The sequence below is a fragment of the Terrapene carolina genome, unplaced genomic scaffold (genome assembly GCF_002925995.2).
Source record: "Terrapene carolina triunguis isolate 2854851 unplaced genomic scaffold, T_m_triunguis-2.0 Scaffold84, whole genome shotgun sequence".
Taxonomy (NCBI): Eukaryota; Metazoa; Chordata; order Testudines; family Emydidae; genus Terrapene; species Terrapene triunguis.
In genome coordinates this window covers 31,468,990-31,487,534 of record NW_020664435.1, presented here as the reverse complement: position 1 = coordinate 31,487,534, position 18,545 = coordinate 31,468,990, and the positions used below count along the sequence as shown (strand labels likewise).

Here is an 18,545-nt window from a genome sequence, read left to right as displayed (position 1 = left end):
CCACAATCCCATGCTTTGGCCTGGTCCACACTAACCCTCCACTTCGAACTAAGATACGCAACTTCAGCTACGTGAATAACGTAGCTGAAGTCAAAGTACCTTAGTTCGAACTTACTGCGGGTCCAGACGTGGCAGGCAGGCTCCCCCGTCGACTCCGCGTACTCCTCTCGCGGAGCAGGAGTACCGGCATCGACGGCGAGCACTTCCGGGATCGATTTATCACGTCTAGACAAGTCACGATAAATCGATCCCAGAAGATCGATTGCTTACCGCCGGACCCGGAGGTAAGTATAGACGTACCCTTTGTCTACTAAACCATGCTGTTGTTAGTGACTCTGCTTTGTTTCTGTTTTAGAAGACAGAGGAAGCGGGAAACCACAGATGAATGATACCACCAGTAGACTGCACATCTTTGGAATAGAGGTTAAATATAATTTCCCCGAAGTGCTCTAAAATATTCATTTTCTGCAATTTCTCCTAAAAGCAAAATGTTTACAAAGTGCTTGTGCTGCTCTTCACAAGTATTGAAAAGACTTTCCATTATTTTGTCACTGTAAACTGGCAAAACTGTGTCCTAATGCTTCAAATTGGCAATAAGCAATTCCTTTAAAAGATTATAGTTATATTCTAAGTTATTTTGGAGAGAAATATTCAAAACTAAACTCAGATATAATCAACATTCTGGACCTACCTTGCTAAAGCTCCACATAAAATGTGTCCGTTCTGGATCTGGTAAACTGGAGAAGGAGCAAAACAAAACAAAACTTTTACAGATGTAATTACAACTTCATGTTTTTGAAGATTACCACAACTTCCTTCAGACTAAATACAATAAAAGTTATTTTCAAAATTACAACATCGTTTTGTAGAAAGAATATAACCATTTTTTCTTCATAGCTTTCAATATTCTAATTAGTAACAGGTCATTATTGCAGAATATTGATATCCTGCAGCTACATAAATGCTGAGGTATTAATAAAAAACAAATGACAGAGGCTGAAACACATGAGCCTGTTAAAGATATTCTATTCATTTAGAGCCCACATAGCACAATGGAGTGTTTCTGTAAATGGCTCAAAATCCACAAGAGGGCCCTCTATACCTTCTGCACTTCATAGTGTTCTGAGCTCCGTGATGACTCTGCATATTAAAATCATGAAGTGGAGAAAGGGACCTATTTAGGGCATACCCTCACACAATGTGACTCCATTGAGCCACAGCCTCATAAAGGAAGAAGAATGCAGAGCAGAAGGCTACATCTACAGCTCATTGCACACCTTGGTTAGTAGCCCTGGCTTGTTACAGGGTGAGGCTGATGATTGTATCCTTTAGCTCTATAATGTTGGGATGAATTTGCACAGAGAGAAAAGCCTCTTTTAAAATTTTTTTTACCACAGACTTCATTCTGTACTCGAAAATTTGGCCCTTATCCAATTTTTCTTATGGATTATAAGAGAACAACCAGATGCTCACTGTGCTAGGCACATTTGGATTGACCTGGAGAATTACTACTGTATGAGGTGCATTTCAGTAAGTGCTTAAATACAGAGTTAAAAATGAACATTCTGTATTTTATGAAAAAATTTATAAGTTGCCAAAATGCCTACGTGTTTTAGGGGGGATATGTTCTCCCTCACATGCCCCAGGAAACCCAAACGCTCCAAAATATCTGATTCCAGATGGAGAGAGGATACAGTAGATAACTTGCAGGACTTCTGACATCTTATATAGAAAGAGTCCATTAAGGGCTATAACATTCCAATGAAAACCTTAAGCTTAGTCTGTGTGGCAACAGCAGCCATTGGAGAAAATGAAGCAACTAGGAGGATAAACTCCTTTCCCCACTCCTGATAAGCACGCTGATGCATCTGCACTAGTTGCAAGCAAGCAAACAATCTTGTAGGCACACAAAATAAGGCACTGTGCATTAACCAGTTTCAGTTATAAAGGTGGAGATATAAAGATTAGCCACCCAGAAATCTGAACAGATGGCTCACATTCTATTTGGCATTATGATAGTAGAAAGCTACAACACTTACCAATCTAAGCTAAGAACACTGGTGAAGGTGGTATCATCGTACACAGACAGCATATATATTTCATCTATTATTACATGTAATTGATATCTATGTATAGAAATAAATAAATATGTTAGAGAAGTATTTAAAAGTCAAAGCTTTAACAAATTTCCACGTATAAATTACCACAATTATTTCCTATTTATAATTATACTCACCCCAGAGAAGTTTTACTCAAAATATCAATTCTTATTAAAGATTACAAGGTTCAGTTTAAGCACTTACATATTACCAACATCCATTTTTATATAAATCTGTACTTCCCAGCAGAACTAAGTGCAAGCATGTCTAAAATAAAATTCTACTGAGTCCTAAGAATATCTCTGCAGGACAGATATAGTTCCCCACAACCAATTATTTAAAAACTAAAACACAAAATGTAGCAACATATTGTAGTTTACCATGCAGAACTTATTGCAACAAGACATGAATCTGGGTGCAGTTCTGTTAGATACGTGCATGGCGAGTTTTATTTAATATATATTCCCTATTATTGTCCCAAAGTTAAAGCCACAAATACACAGCAAGTTGTGTGATTATACTGGATACCAGCATGCTTTGGGTATATTCAGAAATATAGAATCAATGGCAGGATGCCTTTAAACACCCAAGCAGTGCAGGTATTCCAGTGTAACAGAACCCTTCATTTTTAAATTTAAAAAAGAAAATTCAGTTTCAGAATACAAAAGTATTCTGTTTGAAAATTTAAGGCTTTTTTCGGGGGGGGGGGGGGTGAGGGGAATCTTTTTTTCCCCCTTTCAAAATGCTGTTTTACTACTGACTTTAGAAAACTGTTGCATCCTGAAGTCTGTGGGTCCTGCTGCAAAAAAATACATTTGCAGTAGGGCTGTCGCTTAATCGCAGTTAACTCACACGATCAAAAAAATTAATCGCGATTAATCTCAGTTTTAATCGCATTGTTAAACAATAGAATACCAATTGAAATTTATTTAATATTTTTGGATGTTTTTAGACATTTTCAAATATATTGATTTCAGTTACAACACAGAATACAAAGTGTACATTGCTCACATTATATTAATAGAATTAGTTGATTACTAATATTTGCATTGTAAAAATGATAAACAAAAGCAATAGTGTTTTTCTATTAACCTCATACAAAGTACTGTAGTGCAATCTCTTTATCTTAAAAGTGTAATCTACAACTGTAGATTTTTTGTTACATAACTGCACTCAAAAACAAAACAATGCAAAATTTTAGAGCCTACAAGTCCACGCAGTCCTACTTCTCATTCAGCCAATTGCCAAGACAAACAAGTTTGTTTACATTTTCGGGAGATAATACTGCCCACTTCTTATTTATAATGTTACCAGAAAGTGAAAACAGGCATTTGCATGGGACTTTTGTAGCCAGCATTGCAAGGTATTTACGTGCCAGATATGCTAAATATTCATATGCCCCCTCATGCTTCGGTCATCATTCCAGAGGACATGCATCCATGCTGATGATGCTCATTAAAAAAATAATATGTTAATTAAATTTCTGACTGAACTCCTTGGGGGAGAATTGTATGTCTCCAGCTCTATTTTACTCACATTCTGCCATATATTTCATGTTATAGCAGTCTCAGATGATGGCCCAGCACGTGTTGTTCATTTTAAAAACACTTTTACTGCAGATTTCACAAAACGCAAAGAAGGTACCAAAGTGAGATTTCTAAAGATAGCTATAGCACTTGACCCAAGGTTTAAGAAACTGAAGTGCCGTGCAAAATCTGAGAGGGATGAGATGTGGAGCATGCTTTCAGAAGTCTTAAAAGAGTAACACTCTGATGCGGAAACTACAGAACCCAAACCATCAAAAAAGAAAATCAAGCTTCTGCTGGTGGCACCTGACTCAGATGATGAAAATGAACATGCGTTGGTCCGTACTACTTTGGATTGTTATCGAGCAGAACCCGTCATCAGAATGTCCTCTGGAATGGTGGCTGAAGCATGAAGGGACATATGAATCTTTAGCGCATCTGGCATGTAAATATCTCTCAACACCAGCTACAACAGCGCCTTAGAAAACCTATTCTCACTTTCAGGTGACATGGTGAACAAGAAGTGGGCAGCATTATCTCCTGCAAATGTAAACAAACTTATTTGTGTGAGCGATTGGCTGAACAAGAAATAGGACTGAATGGACTTGTAGGCTCTAAAGTTTTACATTGTTTCATTTTTGAATGCAGTTTTTTTTTTGTATACAATTCGACATTTGTAAGTTCAACTTTCATGATAAAGAGATTGCACTACAGTACTTGTATTAGGTGAATTGAAAAATACTATTTCTTTTGTTTTTTACAGTGCAAATATTTGTAATAAAAATAAATATAAAGTGAGCACTGTACACTTCGTATTCTGTGTTGTAATTGAAATCAATATATTTGAAAATGTAGAAAACATCCACAAATATTTAAATAAATGGTATTAAATTATTGTTTAACAGTGCAATTAATCACGTAATTTTTTTAATCACACAATTAATAGCGATTAATTTTTTTTAATCGTTTGACAGCCCTAATTTGCAGTATTCAGCTTTGACAATTTATAAGAGTTCTGAGAACTCTAACTGCCACTAGATCATCAGAAGTTATACAGTTTTTTTATGTTAATTTGCTTCAAAAGTGAAAATAATTTAATAAACAGGATATTTTTGGTATGTACTGATCAATGCATACCAACCAGTTATATTTTAGATCATCAGAAATTTGCTTCTGCTCTGGAAACTAATAGCATAAGGACAAATTTTGCAGTCCTTATTTGGCAAAACTCCCAATGATATTACATTGAATTTGAATGCGTAAAAAATTGCAAAGGCTAAATGTGGCAAATGCTCCCCCATCCAGGCTTCAGGAGATTGTTAGATCCTAGAATATGAACTCTGAGTCAGAGGAAGAATAAAAGCAAAACAGAAAATACTTTCTTTATTGGGGTCTTCCTTCTTTGAGGAAGAGTAAATTGACTTATAAATCTTAAACTAGGTAAATATAGAGGATACCTTGATACCTGGAACCTTCCCTAGCCAATTAGATGCCTTTTTCACAATGCCAATTTTATAACATTATTTTGGTAATTTTTCAAATGAAAGTTCTATCTGTATTATACACTCTCACTCCTAAAGACTTTGATAATTACCAATTTTCATTTTTTTGACACATGCATTAAACACAGAAACAATGCTATGCATACAAGAAAGCTTTTTGTTTAGTTGCACAAAGAGCTAACTCTCAGCATAGGGCTATTCATTCAGAAATAGCATCTTGGGTCCCACTTTAAGTAATTTCACTTATAAATTTCCCCAGAAAGGCCGCATAGAAAGGATAGTTATGGGATAATAAACTCTACAAGGAACCACCCCTCCCACAGGTCATATGCCCAATGGAACAAAATAAGTTTACCAAAGGTGATTTTTATAACTAGCATATTGCATCATGGAAATTAAATCCCAAACAAATAGCGCTAGGACTCAAACCTGTGCGCAAACTCTAGACATTCTTTCAGTAACTGTGCTGGGTAAATGTCCCCTAATGGATTGTGAGGGTTGATCAGGATTAATGCTCTGACTCGGATGCCCTGAAAAAAGAAAAACTGATAGTCGGAGACGCCAACATGACGTCAAACAAATGACTAGCGAGGCTATAAAGCTGCTACCCCTTCAATAAAAAGTTATTAAATATTTACTTGATTGCACATGAGCACATATGATCCTTCTTTAATAATAAACCACTAAAACACAAGGAAGTTCCGGCTACGCAACTTGTTCTCTAGTTTACCCAACCTTTTCAATTAATAGCATCAAAGAAATATATCAAATAATTTACTGGCAAATGTAAATCGAGCTAGTCCTAGTTCCATAAAAATATGAATGCCAACAGGCAGGATTATAATACAGTATGGACCAAATTCTGCTCTCATTTACACTTCTAGAATCGTTCCATAGAGTTCAGCGGTGTTACTAAGGATACAGACTGACATGACAGAGCAGAATTTGGACCTTCATATCTCACAACCAGTTTTTGAGCAAATTTTTTTAACTTATTGCCTTACAAAATTAAGAGCATCTAAGGCAGTAGAAGTATGAAATTTAAGTTTCTTGGTGTCCTAAAAGGAATTTAGAAAAGTTAAAACAAACATTGAAGTAAATAATTACTTATATCCAACTGTCTTGCTCAACCATGGAGGAAAGTACATTTGAAATAGAACTCTGCAGAGATTAGAGAGTTTTCTCTCCTCCAGTTATAAAAGGCTGTAAATACTGTGTAGAGAAAAGAATCCCACACAAATTCAGTTATACAACTAGGAACACACAACTTCATGCTCTTTTTATATTATATTTTTATACAGTATGTAGTGGGACACTCAGGAAAAACTCATCCATTGTATACTAATGCAATATGTACTAATTAACACACACATTTAACATATTCTCTATCTAACAAAAAGCTTTATATTGCATACACAGCCAATTACTACAATGATTATAGCAAGAAATATAAATTGTTATATTCAAGCACTATGTCAATAGGAGGAATTGTCATCCACTAATTGATGTACAGGATAAATTTGGAATTATGCCACACTTCTATTTTGAGTTTACCCCATTTAGTTTTTAGCGAACTGGCTCGGTTGAGGATTTTTCTCACCCCTCTCTAACCTTCAAAGGAGGGCAATTATTTTTAAGGACAAAAATCCGAGGAACTTCTATCACATGTGAGACAAAAAACAAAGAGGAAAATGTATTTTCGGTTGTGAGGAAACACTGAAATCTATTCTCCCCTTGATATATGTAATTTACATTAACATTAATGGGAGTTATGAGCATGAACTGAATTAGAAATAAATCTATTTTGGAGCCTTCCAGTAACAATTGTCCCAAAGCAGTTATTTGTAATATTATTCTTGAAAACAGTTTCAATTTTACAAGGATTGAATCATACAGATCTCTAAAAGTTAAAGTTCATTAAATGTAAAGCTTCCAAATAAAAATTGAACATGCAAGATCAAAATTGCCTTTAAGATACAACATCAACAATTTTCCATTGATTTTATGGGACTTTGGGGCTAAGTTTGGGCCAAATCCTACAATCTTTACTATCTAAAAGGGAAAGATCCTTGTCATAATAAATTAACAACTAAAACTTCCCCCCGCACCCTTCAAAATATATGATTCCAGTGCACTTTAAATACCCTTCCACACAAAAAGCAGTGTCCTATTCAAGTCCTGATTTTTACAGCTATTTCTGTGTATGGGAAGGAGGGAATTATAGATAGTACACTGAAATGTTATAATTTGAAGGGTAGTTAATGTAAAATTCAAGACTTTAGAATATTGTAACACAAGATTAATTAGCAGATGTTGCATAAAATTGCATTCAAGATACTACAAAGTTCTTGATATTTAGTCAATCAGATCATTAAATTGAATATTTCCAATACTGTACTTTTTGTTAAAGAGAGAGAGAGTTTCATGTACTAGAACAACCATAGGGATTACTTAAGAGTTTCTTAAAATACTGAAATTTTATTTGAGACAAAACCCAGGGTACGTCTAATACATAGATACATATACATGTTGGAACGTTACTCTTAAGGGACCATGTTCTCAGTTTAAGTGACAGAACCTCTTAAATTCACCTTGTGGTCCCTTAGTTTTGCTTAATCTGCTCGCATTATGATACCAACAGAAACACTGATAGGTGACTGTATTAATATAGCAAAACCTGTGGCAACAGCTAACACAGGGATGTTTAGCTAAAGTGTCTTTGTTAGGATCTGGTACTACTGCACCTACGTGGTGAATCCAAGTCCCAGCTATAGTTGGAACTGCTCTTCCTACAACTTAAGTTGGACAGCTTCAATACAAATAACGTGGAAGTGTCCATCTCGGTATCACCAAAAATGCTTTTTACCAGTGGTCACTTAATACATAGAGAGTTAATTGTGAAAAATAAGTCTTGTGAAGACAGAGACTTCACTGGTCATTGATGCAAGTGACTATAGGAAGCAGATAGTCAAAAATATTAACAGAGACTTTAAGTTTACTACAAATTTTTAAAAAATAATAATGATCTATTTTAAACTGTAACATGCCCACAGCTTGACATAGATTCTGAAAATGATTAAATAAATGTTTCATGTATATAGAAGTCAAGCTAGCAACTCTGAGTAGGTTGTTTAACTCTAACTGTTTGTAACACATTTACTATAAAGAGACACAAATGTTTTGCAGTTTTATTTGTAGGCTTTACTGTTGATTGTTTGCAATACTCTCTTCGAAACTTAAACATTTTCTTCCCTACTGCAACTATGTCCTTTACCTTTTATCAAACCTTACTTTTCACCCTGTGTTAATTAGAAAACACAGAACAGTAACTCTACTTAGTTTACTTTCTTGTTATGAAACCAGTATTACCAATGCTACCGCCACAGCTCTGGTAACAAGATTTGCTAGTTATCATGTGTTCCCTCTTCTGGATGATTGAGCAAAACACCGCAAACAGGTTCAATATAAATAATGCTTTCATGTTTTTAATATGAACATATGAAACAGAATAGGATGAAAGAAACTCAGAGTACAAGACAAACTGTGCAACCATGTTGAAGTCATTCAAGCAAGAATGCTTAGAATAAGGCAATTTAATATAACTTCAACAGAAAACTAAGATCGTATTTTTGGCAAAATCCTTGAAAGATAATTTTCTGCAAGGAGTCTTCCCTTGTTGTTTTGTTGTATCTCCCATCACCAAGGCCATGTTTCATGGTTCCCAATCCTCTTGGCTAGATGGAAATTGACAGGACTCCCTTCAGAATCTGACAAGACTTTTTTTTTTTTTTTTTAATTGAACAGGCCACTCAAGTAATGCTCTTCCTCTTCCTAATGATCTGAATGTGTTGCCTTTACTACACTCTAAACTTCTGTAAAACCAGTGAATGAGAAATTTAGTCTGCAAAAACATACATTTTAAGACTCATTCTGTACAAAGTAGTATGATGCAGACGCAATACATTATCACACTGTCTGGTTTATATGGGAAATTTAAGTCTTTTTTGTTGCCAGAGTTGTGTGCATGCCTGTAATAGTTCATGAATTCAGACTTCTGTAAGATTTCAAGCAGTTGGGTTTTAGGCCAGATAAAATAACGTCCCAATGTTGAGCGAAACGGAGTTATTAACATTGTACTTAGAGAAAACACACACAGCTGGTCCTGGTGATCAGTTAATACCATTCCTACCTGTTCTTTAGCTCTCTGTAGGGCAGTCTCTAATTTTTCAACTGTTAATTGAAAAGGATGACTTTCTTCATCAGTCACCTGTGCAAGACAAAACCAACAAAAAACAGTTAAGGAATCACTTCCAAATAATGCAAATATAATAGTAGTTAAAGTTTCTAAAATAATCCAGTCTAAATGGAAGGGAGCTTTAAAGAGGAGAGGGATGTATCTGATATGTATTTGCAGAAGTGATTTCTGGAAGAAAGCAGTATCTGACTTTAGTTACTATTGCTCCCCTTACCTTCTAAGGGTATGTCTACATTCCAATTAAAAGCCCCTGCTTTGCCCATGCCAGCTGAGTTGGGCTTGCGGGGCTCAGACTAAGGGGCTGTCTAACTGCAGTATAGACATTCAGACTTGGGCTGCACCCCAGGTTCTAGAACCCTGCAAGGTGGAAGGGTCCCAGAGCTCAGGCTGCAACCTGACCATGAACCCCTACGCCACAATTAAACAGCCCTGCCAGGTGAGCTGCGGGCCAACTGTGGTTGTCTAATTGCAGCATAGACATACCCTACGTGTGACTTCTGAATAGCATAGGCAAAACAAGTTTTCAAAAACAAAGGTGCAAGTAGGGAGGAGGAAAAACAAGCTAACAGGAACAAAACCAAGGTCCATCTCCAAATTCATAACCAAGAATACTCCTGTCCACACATCAATAATTTTGTTTTTAAATGTTATCTTTATCCCAGACTGCTCTCTCTCTCAAGCAGTACATTTGGGTTCATTGTGGGAAGGTGAAATACATATTCCAGGGCTAGAGAAAATAAACATTTACATGATGAATTTAATGCTTGTGAAAGGTGAACTGCCAGTTCTGCAAAACTTATTCTGCATGTAAACAGAGCAGGTACAGTAGACAGCTGAAGTACAAAGTTGATCACACCATCCTACCAATATGCTGCAACCTGAACAAGATAGTCTCTCATCTTTACAGGAAGACTATGTGGGTGAGATCATGTTTTATTGGACCAATTTCTGCTGGTGAAAGAGAGAAACTTTTGAGCTTACACAGAGCCCAGAACTGAAGAAGAGCTATATGTAAGCTCAAAAGTTTGTCTCTTTTACCAACATAAGCTGGTTAAATAAAAGATAAGACCTCACCTACCTTGTCTTTCGAATATCCTGGACCAACACGGCTACAACAACACTCCAAACATCAAAAGATAAGAGGCTAGTGCAGTTTCCATGCCTGCTTTAATCTGTGGTCTTTTGTTGCTTTGATGCTCCCTGTGAAACTGTCATTCAAATTCTTTAACATACATTTTTGTACATACATATAATACAGTCTTTAATAAACTGAAGTTTTACCTCACTAAACAAGGGCACATGGACAGGTTGTATTCCACCATACAGCCAGGTTTTTGAATTTATTCCACCATAATATGGAGTAGGAATAAGGTACCCATCTAAACCAAAAATGCAAATAAGAGGTAATAGTAAATATTCCCATTAACAATTACTTCACTATACATTTACAGACTGAATCTGTTGTTTTCCAAGAGATCTATATCCAATCTATTCTCACCATCTACTTTGCACCCTAAAGTGAATGGCTACGGATACCCAGCATAAAGTAATTTGTTCCATTTGCTGAGTCATTTTCTGCTGTTTTTCCTTTGCATTTTTAGTTCAATATCTATTTTGGCAACCACTTATGAAGCATGAGTTGAAGGTGACCTGACCCACTGGGTGTTTCTTTAATATCAAAACTAGCATATGACTAGTGTGTGCTTAAATTATTATTTTGTTAATATTCAACTGTTGCCATCTTTTCTTCAGGTAAATACTGTGAATCTTAATTACTTTTTCTGTATTATACTCAGCTGCCAGTATCCCGCATGTTATAATGCCCATTTGATCTTTTATATAGGTTTTTACTGCACCATTCACTGTGGTATCCAAGCATCTTAGTTGTGTATTGCCAGATACAATACAGTCACTTCCTTTTCAAATGGATGTTCTTGCTTTTCCATCTTTTAAGGTAGCTCTTTCCACGCAGCTCCCTTATTATTTAAGTTTTTATTGCTGTCATGATGTTCTACACTCAGAACTTTACAACCAGTGGTTTGAAACATACACATGGCCACTGGCTTGACTCCAAGATTTGCATTCCCTCCTCCCTCTCCCCATCCTCATTTAGGTGCTGCAAGGATATAAGTAGATCTTCTTGCATCCTACTTATTCCTACGTACTATAGTATTTTCAGGGTAGCATATTCATATCATTATTTAATTTATATCTGTATTTATCATCATTTGCAGTCAATATTTTTGTGATTCATGTAAACAAAGTTTAGAAGTAACTCTTGCCATTTTGATTAATCTGTATACTACTATTTCTTTTAACACTGTAAACTTACATTTCCATACATTTTCAGAACATTCAGCAACAGTGCTTGTCCCCAAAGTTTACATCTTTATAGGTGCCAGAGAGGGGTGCTCTCACTATAACAGAGAGGAGGGGACTGGCAGGGTGTTCGCCGTGAGGGCTCTGAGACTCTGGAATTTGCTCCCTCCCATTATCCAAATTTTAGCCCAGATTTTGTGACCTTTCAGGCATACTGAAAGAGATCTTTGACAGGGATTTCGGAGAGGACTAAGGATATGCTTTCTGTAATAATGAAGCGGTGAAAACGAATCTCTGTAGGTGGCTAGTTGGATTTCTATTGGAATTATTATTTTAATGCTTCTGGGATTTTTGTAATTAATATATCTGGGCAACTAGAGCCTTGAATAGGTGTCTTTTATCACTTTTAATATAAATACAATAAATAAATACAAAGGCTACTTATTGCCACTGTGGATTACACACATTCATTAAGTTACAAAAAAAATGAAATTCACCTGTATATATAATGTTTTCAGATTAAGAAAATTTATTTTTAAGCTTACCTCCAGGATCACATAATACAGTTGAAAGGGTAGCAAAGACAGCACAACAGCCACTCATAACAACTATCTGAAACAAGTAGACAAAATGATATCAACAGAACTACCAACACCTTTGTGACTGGTTAGAAGGTAATACTTAGAAAAGTAAAGAATATGCAAGATTGGATTTGATAAGAACTTTATTAAAAAGCAACCATTATTGTAAAGCAAGATTCTGATCTTGCAAACTAGAGTGTTATATATGATATCCAAGTTGGTCGTGCTGCTACAGTTAAGGTTTTTTAATGCATTTCATTGTAAACCCCAGCTTCACAGTTTGTAATATTTTGAAAATAAATTAAAAAAAATAAAGGTGGTTTGCACTACTGGTTTAAAAAAAGTCAATAGCCTTCTAAATTGAACCTGCATGCACATCACACATGAGTAGCAGCACTGAGGCCTAAAGTTGGGTTTAGAGGAAAGATTTATAACCACTGTCTGGAAAGTTTTTTTTCCAAAATGTGCAGTCCTGCAATAATGCCTCCTTTCTAACAGTCCAGAGGCTCAATGGTGGTGTGTGTGAGAAAGAAAGAGGTGAAGATACAGAAAGCTCCTTCTACCTCCCAACAGCTGGAGGTGGGTTAACTGAGGCATCACAAGTGTTACACACCTACTATCCAGAGATGGATAGAAAAGTCTTGATATATTGTTGCCTACAATATCAGAGTCCGGAAGTAAATGAAGCTTTTATCAGCCATATCTTGTTACTGTGCATATGCCACTCCCAGCTAAAGTCAATAAGAGTTTTACATAATAACCACTGGCAGAATTTTAGTGCTCGTTTTGTTATACATAAATACGCAAGCTATTACTCTACATTTGAAACCTATGCAAATGATTTGGGGAGACATAACCACTTCCCTCCTACCCTATTCATAGTCTCCACACACCGTTTTTCCATGGCAGTAAAGGGGGTGGGAAGAACACAGCCATAACTCCCTAACCCCTTCAGAACCCAACCTACAGTTTTCCTCCTCATGGTTATAGTGCCTCTCTACAACATAAATCTGGAGCATATGGGCCCTAGAACTTTATGAATTTAAGATCAGTTAAGGGTCAAAGAACAACAGCATAAGTTCTTCATACTAAGTGGGTTTGTAACTAGTTTCATGTGTTGTTTGCAATCCAGAACATTTTAAATTTGATGAGACATCTGGAAATGCTTTTATAATACCTTCTAAAAGATAAGCAAATCTGTACAGAAAATATCTATAGCTAAAAAAAGCAAGATGCAGAGATGAAGCACTCGTTTCTTACATGCTCTGGATTCAGTGCTTTTGGAGCTTTGGCATACTCAGTGAGAAATTTGGCAATTTCTTCTCTGAAGCTGAAATGCAAAATTAAAACACTTTGCATTACATAATTCTTCTTACAAAAAGATCAAAATACATAGAATAGACTTTATCTAGAATAGGACAAATAACATGTTACACTTTTACTCTCATGAAAGATGGACAAATTTTGGTTCCACTAAGTTCAGTCTCTGAAGATGTCTGGCTTGTTACAGTACTTGAGGCGGAGACATGCAGTAGGCCAAAATGAACAGGCTGGTGTGAAGGACAGCCAGCAAATGTAGCTTCCACAGTTTAGGTTGCTTTGGATAGGCTCTTTCCCACTAAAACGGTCTGGTGCAGAATTCTAATAAATGTGAATCAATTATGACAGGGGAAGCCAAACTGTGGCTCGTGAGCCTCATGTGGCTCTTTTACAGTTAAAGTGCGGCTCACAGCGCCCCTTTCCCCCACATACCTGCCCCACAGTTCCCTATGCCCAGCGACCCCCTGCCCGCTCAGAGACCCCTCCACAGAGCAGGGCCAGGAGTGGAGCCCTGGGCACGGGGCTGGGCAGCCGGGCCCTGTCACGTGGGACCGAGTAGCCAGGACCCAAGTCCCACCGCACTGGGCAGCTAGGAATGAAGCACTGGGTACGGGCTAGCAGCCAGGACCAGAGGAACCGGGCCAGGAGCAGAGCCCCACCTAAAACCTGGGGGTGCTGCAGCATCTCCACAAACCCCTACTTCCCAGCGCCTCACCCCCTCAATGCTGAGAGTCCCCCCCCAACCTGCCCAGAGACCCACTCTCCCACCCCATCAGTACTCGCCAGCCCCCTGCTGGCAGAAGCGCTCCTGCAGGCTGCCTTATGCTCTTGCACCCTCAGCCAGCCCCGCCCCCGCCAGACCAAAGCGGCAAATTTTTTAATTCTTATAGCACACATCTGGGCCACAGCTCTGTGCTAATTGGGCTGCATGCGGTCGCAGGTTGAGAACCACTGGTCTAGGGGCTTCATCTCTGCAGGGGCTCAGGGCTTCAGCCCCACGGGACATACATGCTGGTGCTGGGGGCTTCAGCAGGAGTAGGGCTGAAACCCCAAGACCTCCCTCCCTGCAGGGCAGAAGGCCCTAGCCCCATCACCCTGCTGCAGGGCTGAAGCCCTGAGCCCCAGCAGGCACACCTGGCTCTCGAACTTTTGAAGATTATTGTATGTGGCTTGGAGGGTCAGTAAGTTTGGCCACCCCAGAACTATGATATCTGTATGAAAAAATAACTAGAAAAAGCAGATGCATCTTTGCACCCACTCCACTGTTGGGACCTGGTTTTGGAAGGAACCCAAGAATTGGTGCAACAAAAATCAGTGAAATCAGAGTAGATCAAGATTATATTCTCAGGTGGGCCCGACTCAAGTCAATGGCAAAATTCCCATTGATATTTACAGGATCAGCGTTTACCCTGATCCTGTCTCTGAAGAACACAGAGTTCTAGCTTTAACTGTTCACTGCCAGAGTTTGCCTGTGAGAATTACTGCTACTAGCTGTGAAAGGACCTCTACAGCATTCTCCCCTGCCTATATGCAAGGTGTCATGCTTTTTTTTGCGGGGGAGGTGGTAGGGTAAAGGTCGTAGGAGCTGGGAAAAAAATAGGAAAGTAACTCTTGAAAACCAACAGGAAACAGAAAAACATCTTCAGAGCAAGCAGCTAATATTAAACTGGGTATAAACCCCTGGGTTTGTAGATTAAATGAAACCACAACAAATTGTGAAAAGGAGACAATATTTTAATAACTTCATACCTTTCAATGCCTTGTGTATCAGAATATTGCAAAAGGTGAGGTTCCAGATAGTTCATGTCAGGTCTTGTGAGCTGTTAACATAAAAAACAGAAAGAGACATAAAAAACATAGTGTAGAAAAACATATTCTCACCTATGAGCTTGTGTTCTACTGAACCACATGACAATCTATGTAGTTACATAATACCATTCTGTAACAATGGGGAGATGGAAAATCTTATTCAAGAGTTAGATCCATCTTCCCAGTTCAAACTTCCATCTCTTTATTTGCAAGATGCTCATCAGCAGTTTCTTCAGATCAGCAAAAAGTTATTTATGGACTGTTCTGTCCTGGTTAAATCCAACACATTGTTGAGTGAAAATATACTAGAACTAATCTCAGAGATTCTATAATTACTGTTTGAGGACACACCAAAATCCCCACCATTTTCTTTTAATATTTACAGGAGGTACAGCATTATTTTAAAAATTAAAAGTCAATTGTGTTTAAATTACCTTCTCAGCAGTGTTCCCTCTAATTTTTCCCACACATGTGCGGAATGAGTTTTGTTATGTGCACCAATATGGAGGTGATGTGACACATCACCTTCATATTGGTGCACATAACAAAATTCATGTGTGGTGTGGAGTGGGGCTGAGGGGTTCGGAGTATGGGAGGGGGTTCAGGGCTGGGGAAGAGGGTTGGGGTGCATAGGGTGAGGGCTCTGGATGGGGGTGTGGGCTCTGGCTGGGGCCAGGGATGAGGGGTTTGGGGTGCAGGAGGGTGCTCTGGGCCTAAGGCGGGGAGAGGGGACTCCCCCCAGCTCTCTCTCCTCTGCAGCACCTGGGCTGGGGCTGTGGAATAGGCGCCCCTCCCCCGCCGCGGCAGGTCTGGGCTGGGGCTGGCTTCAGGCCGCCCCTCCCCTAGCTGCGACAGGTCCGGAGCTGAGTTGGGGCCGGGTGCCCCCATAGGCGCCGACTCAGTGGGTGCTCCAGGGCTGGAGCACCCGCAGAGAAAAACTAGTGGGTGCTGCTGGCAGCCAACTTCTCCCCTCCCTCCCAGCGCGTCCCACCCACCGCACTGACCAACTCCTCCCCCTTCCTCCCAGCGCCTCCCGCCCGCTGTGAACAGCTGTTTTGCAGCATGTAGGAAGCTCCGGGAGGGAGGAGAGGGGATGGGGCACGCTTGGGGGAGGAGGCGGGATGGGGGTGGAGTGGGAAGAGTCAGGGTGGGCGGGGACTTGGGGGAAGGGATGGAGTGGGGGCAGGGCCTGAGCAGAGTCGAGTACCCCCCCCCCCCCCCCCCCGAGGGGGAGTTGGAGCCTATGGTGTGCCCCTCGCTCGGCCAGTCGGCTGGGCTGGTTCCCTGAGCACCTGTGCGACGCTAAATAGGCTGCTGCGCAGCCACGCAGCTTATAGGGAACTTAGCTTCTCAGTTGGTTGGGAAGGAACTAATAATTTTACCTGGTACAGTTAAGAAACAGCCGAAGCAACTGGGTTAGATTTTTTATTTTAAAATGTGGATCTAGTCTGAAAGTGACTAATAAAGACAATGTGCAGTTCCATATTTACTGGGCCAACTACTTCCAGCTAAAATTTGCACAGATCTCACGTTATTAAAAAAACATTTCCTTTCCCAAATTGTCAGGCATGCCAACTCACCTTGAGATCTACAAATCAAGCACTGACATCAGTAATAAAGATTCTGCAGAACAAACTGCATCCGTGCAATTTCAGTGACTTTTAGTAGGGGTGAACAAGTCTAAATGAAAGCACAAGCTGGCCCTACAATTGGAAATTAATTTTGCTGCTGTGTGACCCAAAATAAAATCTAGTTTATTCTTCCACAGCTTTAAAAATTACTTTCTCACTTAAAAAGGTGCCATTTTTATATTATCATTTTTCAGATAATAGAAATTGCTTTTGTGCAGCACTGCAGCCTGACATCTGGACTGATATACAAAAATTAATCACTTTTTAAAAATAGTTTTGCTTAAAATCAATGCATAATTCCAACATAAAGAATGCTTTCCATTCTAGGTAAGAGTTTTGGCTCCACCAGAAGAGAATCAAACAATATGATAGAGTACTCAGTAATTTCTCTCATAAGAAAAAAATAATCTCCAAACAATTGTTTTTGATTAAATGAGAAGAGTACTTTAAATTATTTCTATCTAAACATAAAGAACACTTTGGATTGAACATTTTTTTTAAAATCTGAGTGATGTTGCTTAGGCAAATTTCAAAGAAAATGGTGTTGGCTCTCAGCCAGAGCCACACTTTTCATTGTTATATTACTTTGCTAAGTGTATCTGACTGATATACAAATATTAAGTATGAAGCATGGTTGTTTAAAAAAGTTTTTTGTCATAACGCTATCAATTCACTAGAGACAATTAAAGGCATTATTTATTCTGTTCTAAATTATTCATCTGTAAAACACCACACCATTATTAAAATTCAACTGACAGCTGCAATACCATTCTATAGGTCAAAATCCATCATTCCAAATTATTCATATCCACTTACTCTTTCCTGTATTAAATCATAGCAAAGTTTGTTCTCACTTGTTCCCAAATTCAAAATGCCCTGAAAGAAAATTACAGATATTAAACAATTGAGGACATCTAAAAATAATCCAGTTTGGATTCCCTTTGTCTTTATAAGAAGGGCCTAAAACATTTACTACCATATCTCCAATTCAGTAGCCCAAACCTGTTAGCCAGAGGCCAGTATGAAAGATTGCCGGAGTTGAGAATAACTGTGACAGGCTATTTTATCATAAGCCTTGGGATATTTGGTGCTTTTCTTAAAGCCTCGTCTCCTGAAGCCAGGTGATGATGTGAGAATCTCAGTTTCATTTAAAATTAAACTAAGTTTCTAGTCCTCCTAGTTGTGGAGAAAAGCTTGAAAATGTTACTCCGAAAGGCTCAAAAACTATTTTTTAAGCTCTCATGATTTTTAAGTTAACATCCTGTTTTTGATCGATTGTGGCTGACAACTGCGCCAAAGACCCGACACACTTCACTCTGGTCTGGACAACAAGAAACCTTGTTTGTATCAGAAAAACCACTAGCCTCTGGAAATGGGATCAAAGGAGTTGGAATTGTTTGCTTGCATCCAATTGTGCTCTGGCAAATGAATGCTCTCACAGTATAGAACACTGATTATTCCTATTCCTGTAGGACTATAACATCAAACAATACATAACATTGG

The 18,545-nt window shown here is 38.5% G+C and overlaps 1 protein-coding gene across 2 annotated transcripts in view; it reads right to left on the bottom strand.

The window, feature by feature from the left end:
- LOC112120102 (1-aminocyclopropane-1-carboxylate synthase-like protein 1) overlaps window positions 1-18,545 on the bottom strand; it is a 36,600-nt gene that overhangs the window by 11,267 nt on the left and 6,788 nt on the right. For both annotated transcript variants that reach the window (XM_024219046.2, XM_024219045.3), the window contains exons 2-10: window positions 17,859-17,918; window positions 15,352-15,422; window positions 13,543-13,612; window positions 12,247-12,313; window positions 10,664-10,761; window positions 9,317-9,394; window positions 5,557-5,657; window positions 2,040-2,126; window positions 692-737 (exon numbers count right to left, since the gene is read on the bottom strand). In XM_024219046.2, coding sequence (XP_024074814.2) covers window positions 692-737; window positions 2,040-2,126; window positions 5,557-5,657; window positions 9,317-9,394; window positions 10,664-10,761; window positions 12,247-12,313; window positions 13,543-13,612; window positions 15,352-15,422; window positions 17,859-17,918 — 678 coding nt within the window. The remainder of the gene's footprint in view (window positions 1-691; window positions 738-2,039; window positions 2,127-5,556; window positions 5,658-9,316; window positions 9,395-10,663; window positions 10,762-12,246; window positions 12,314-13,542; window positions 13,613-15,351; window positions 15,423-17,858; window positions 17,919-18,545) is intronic.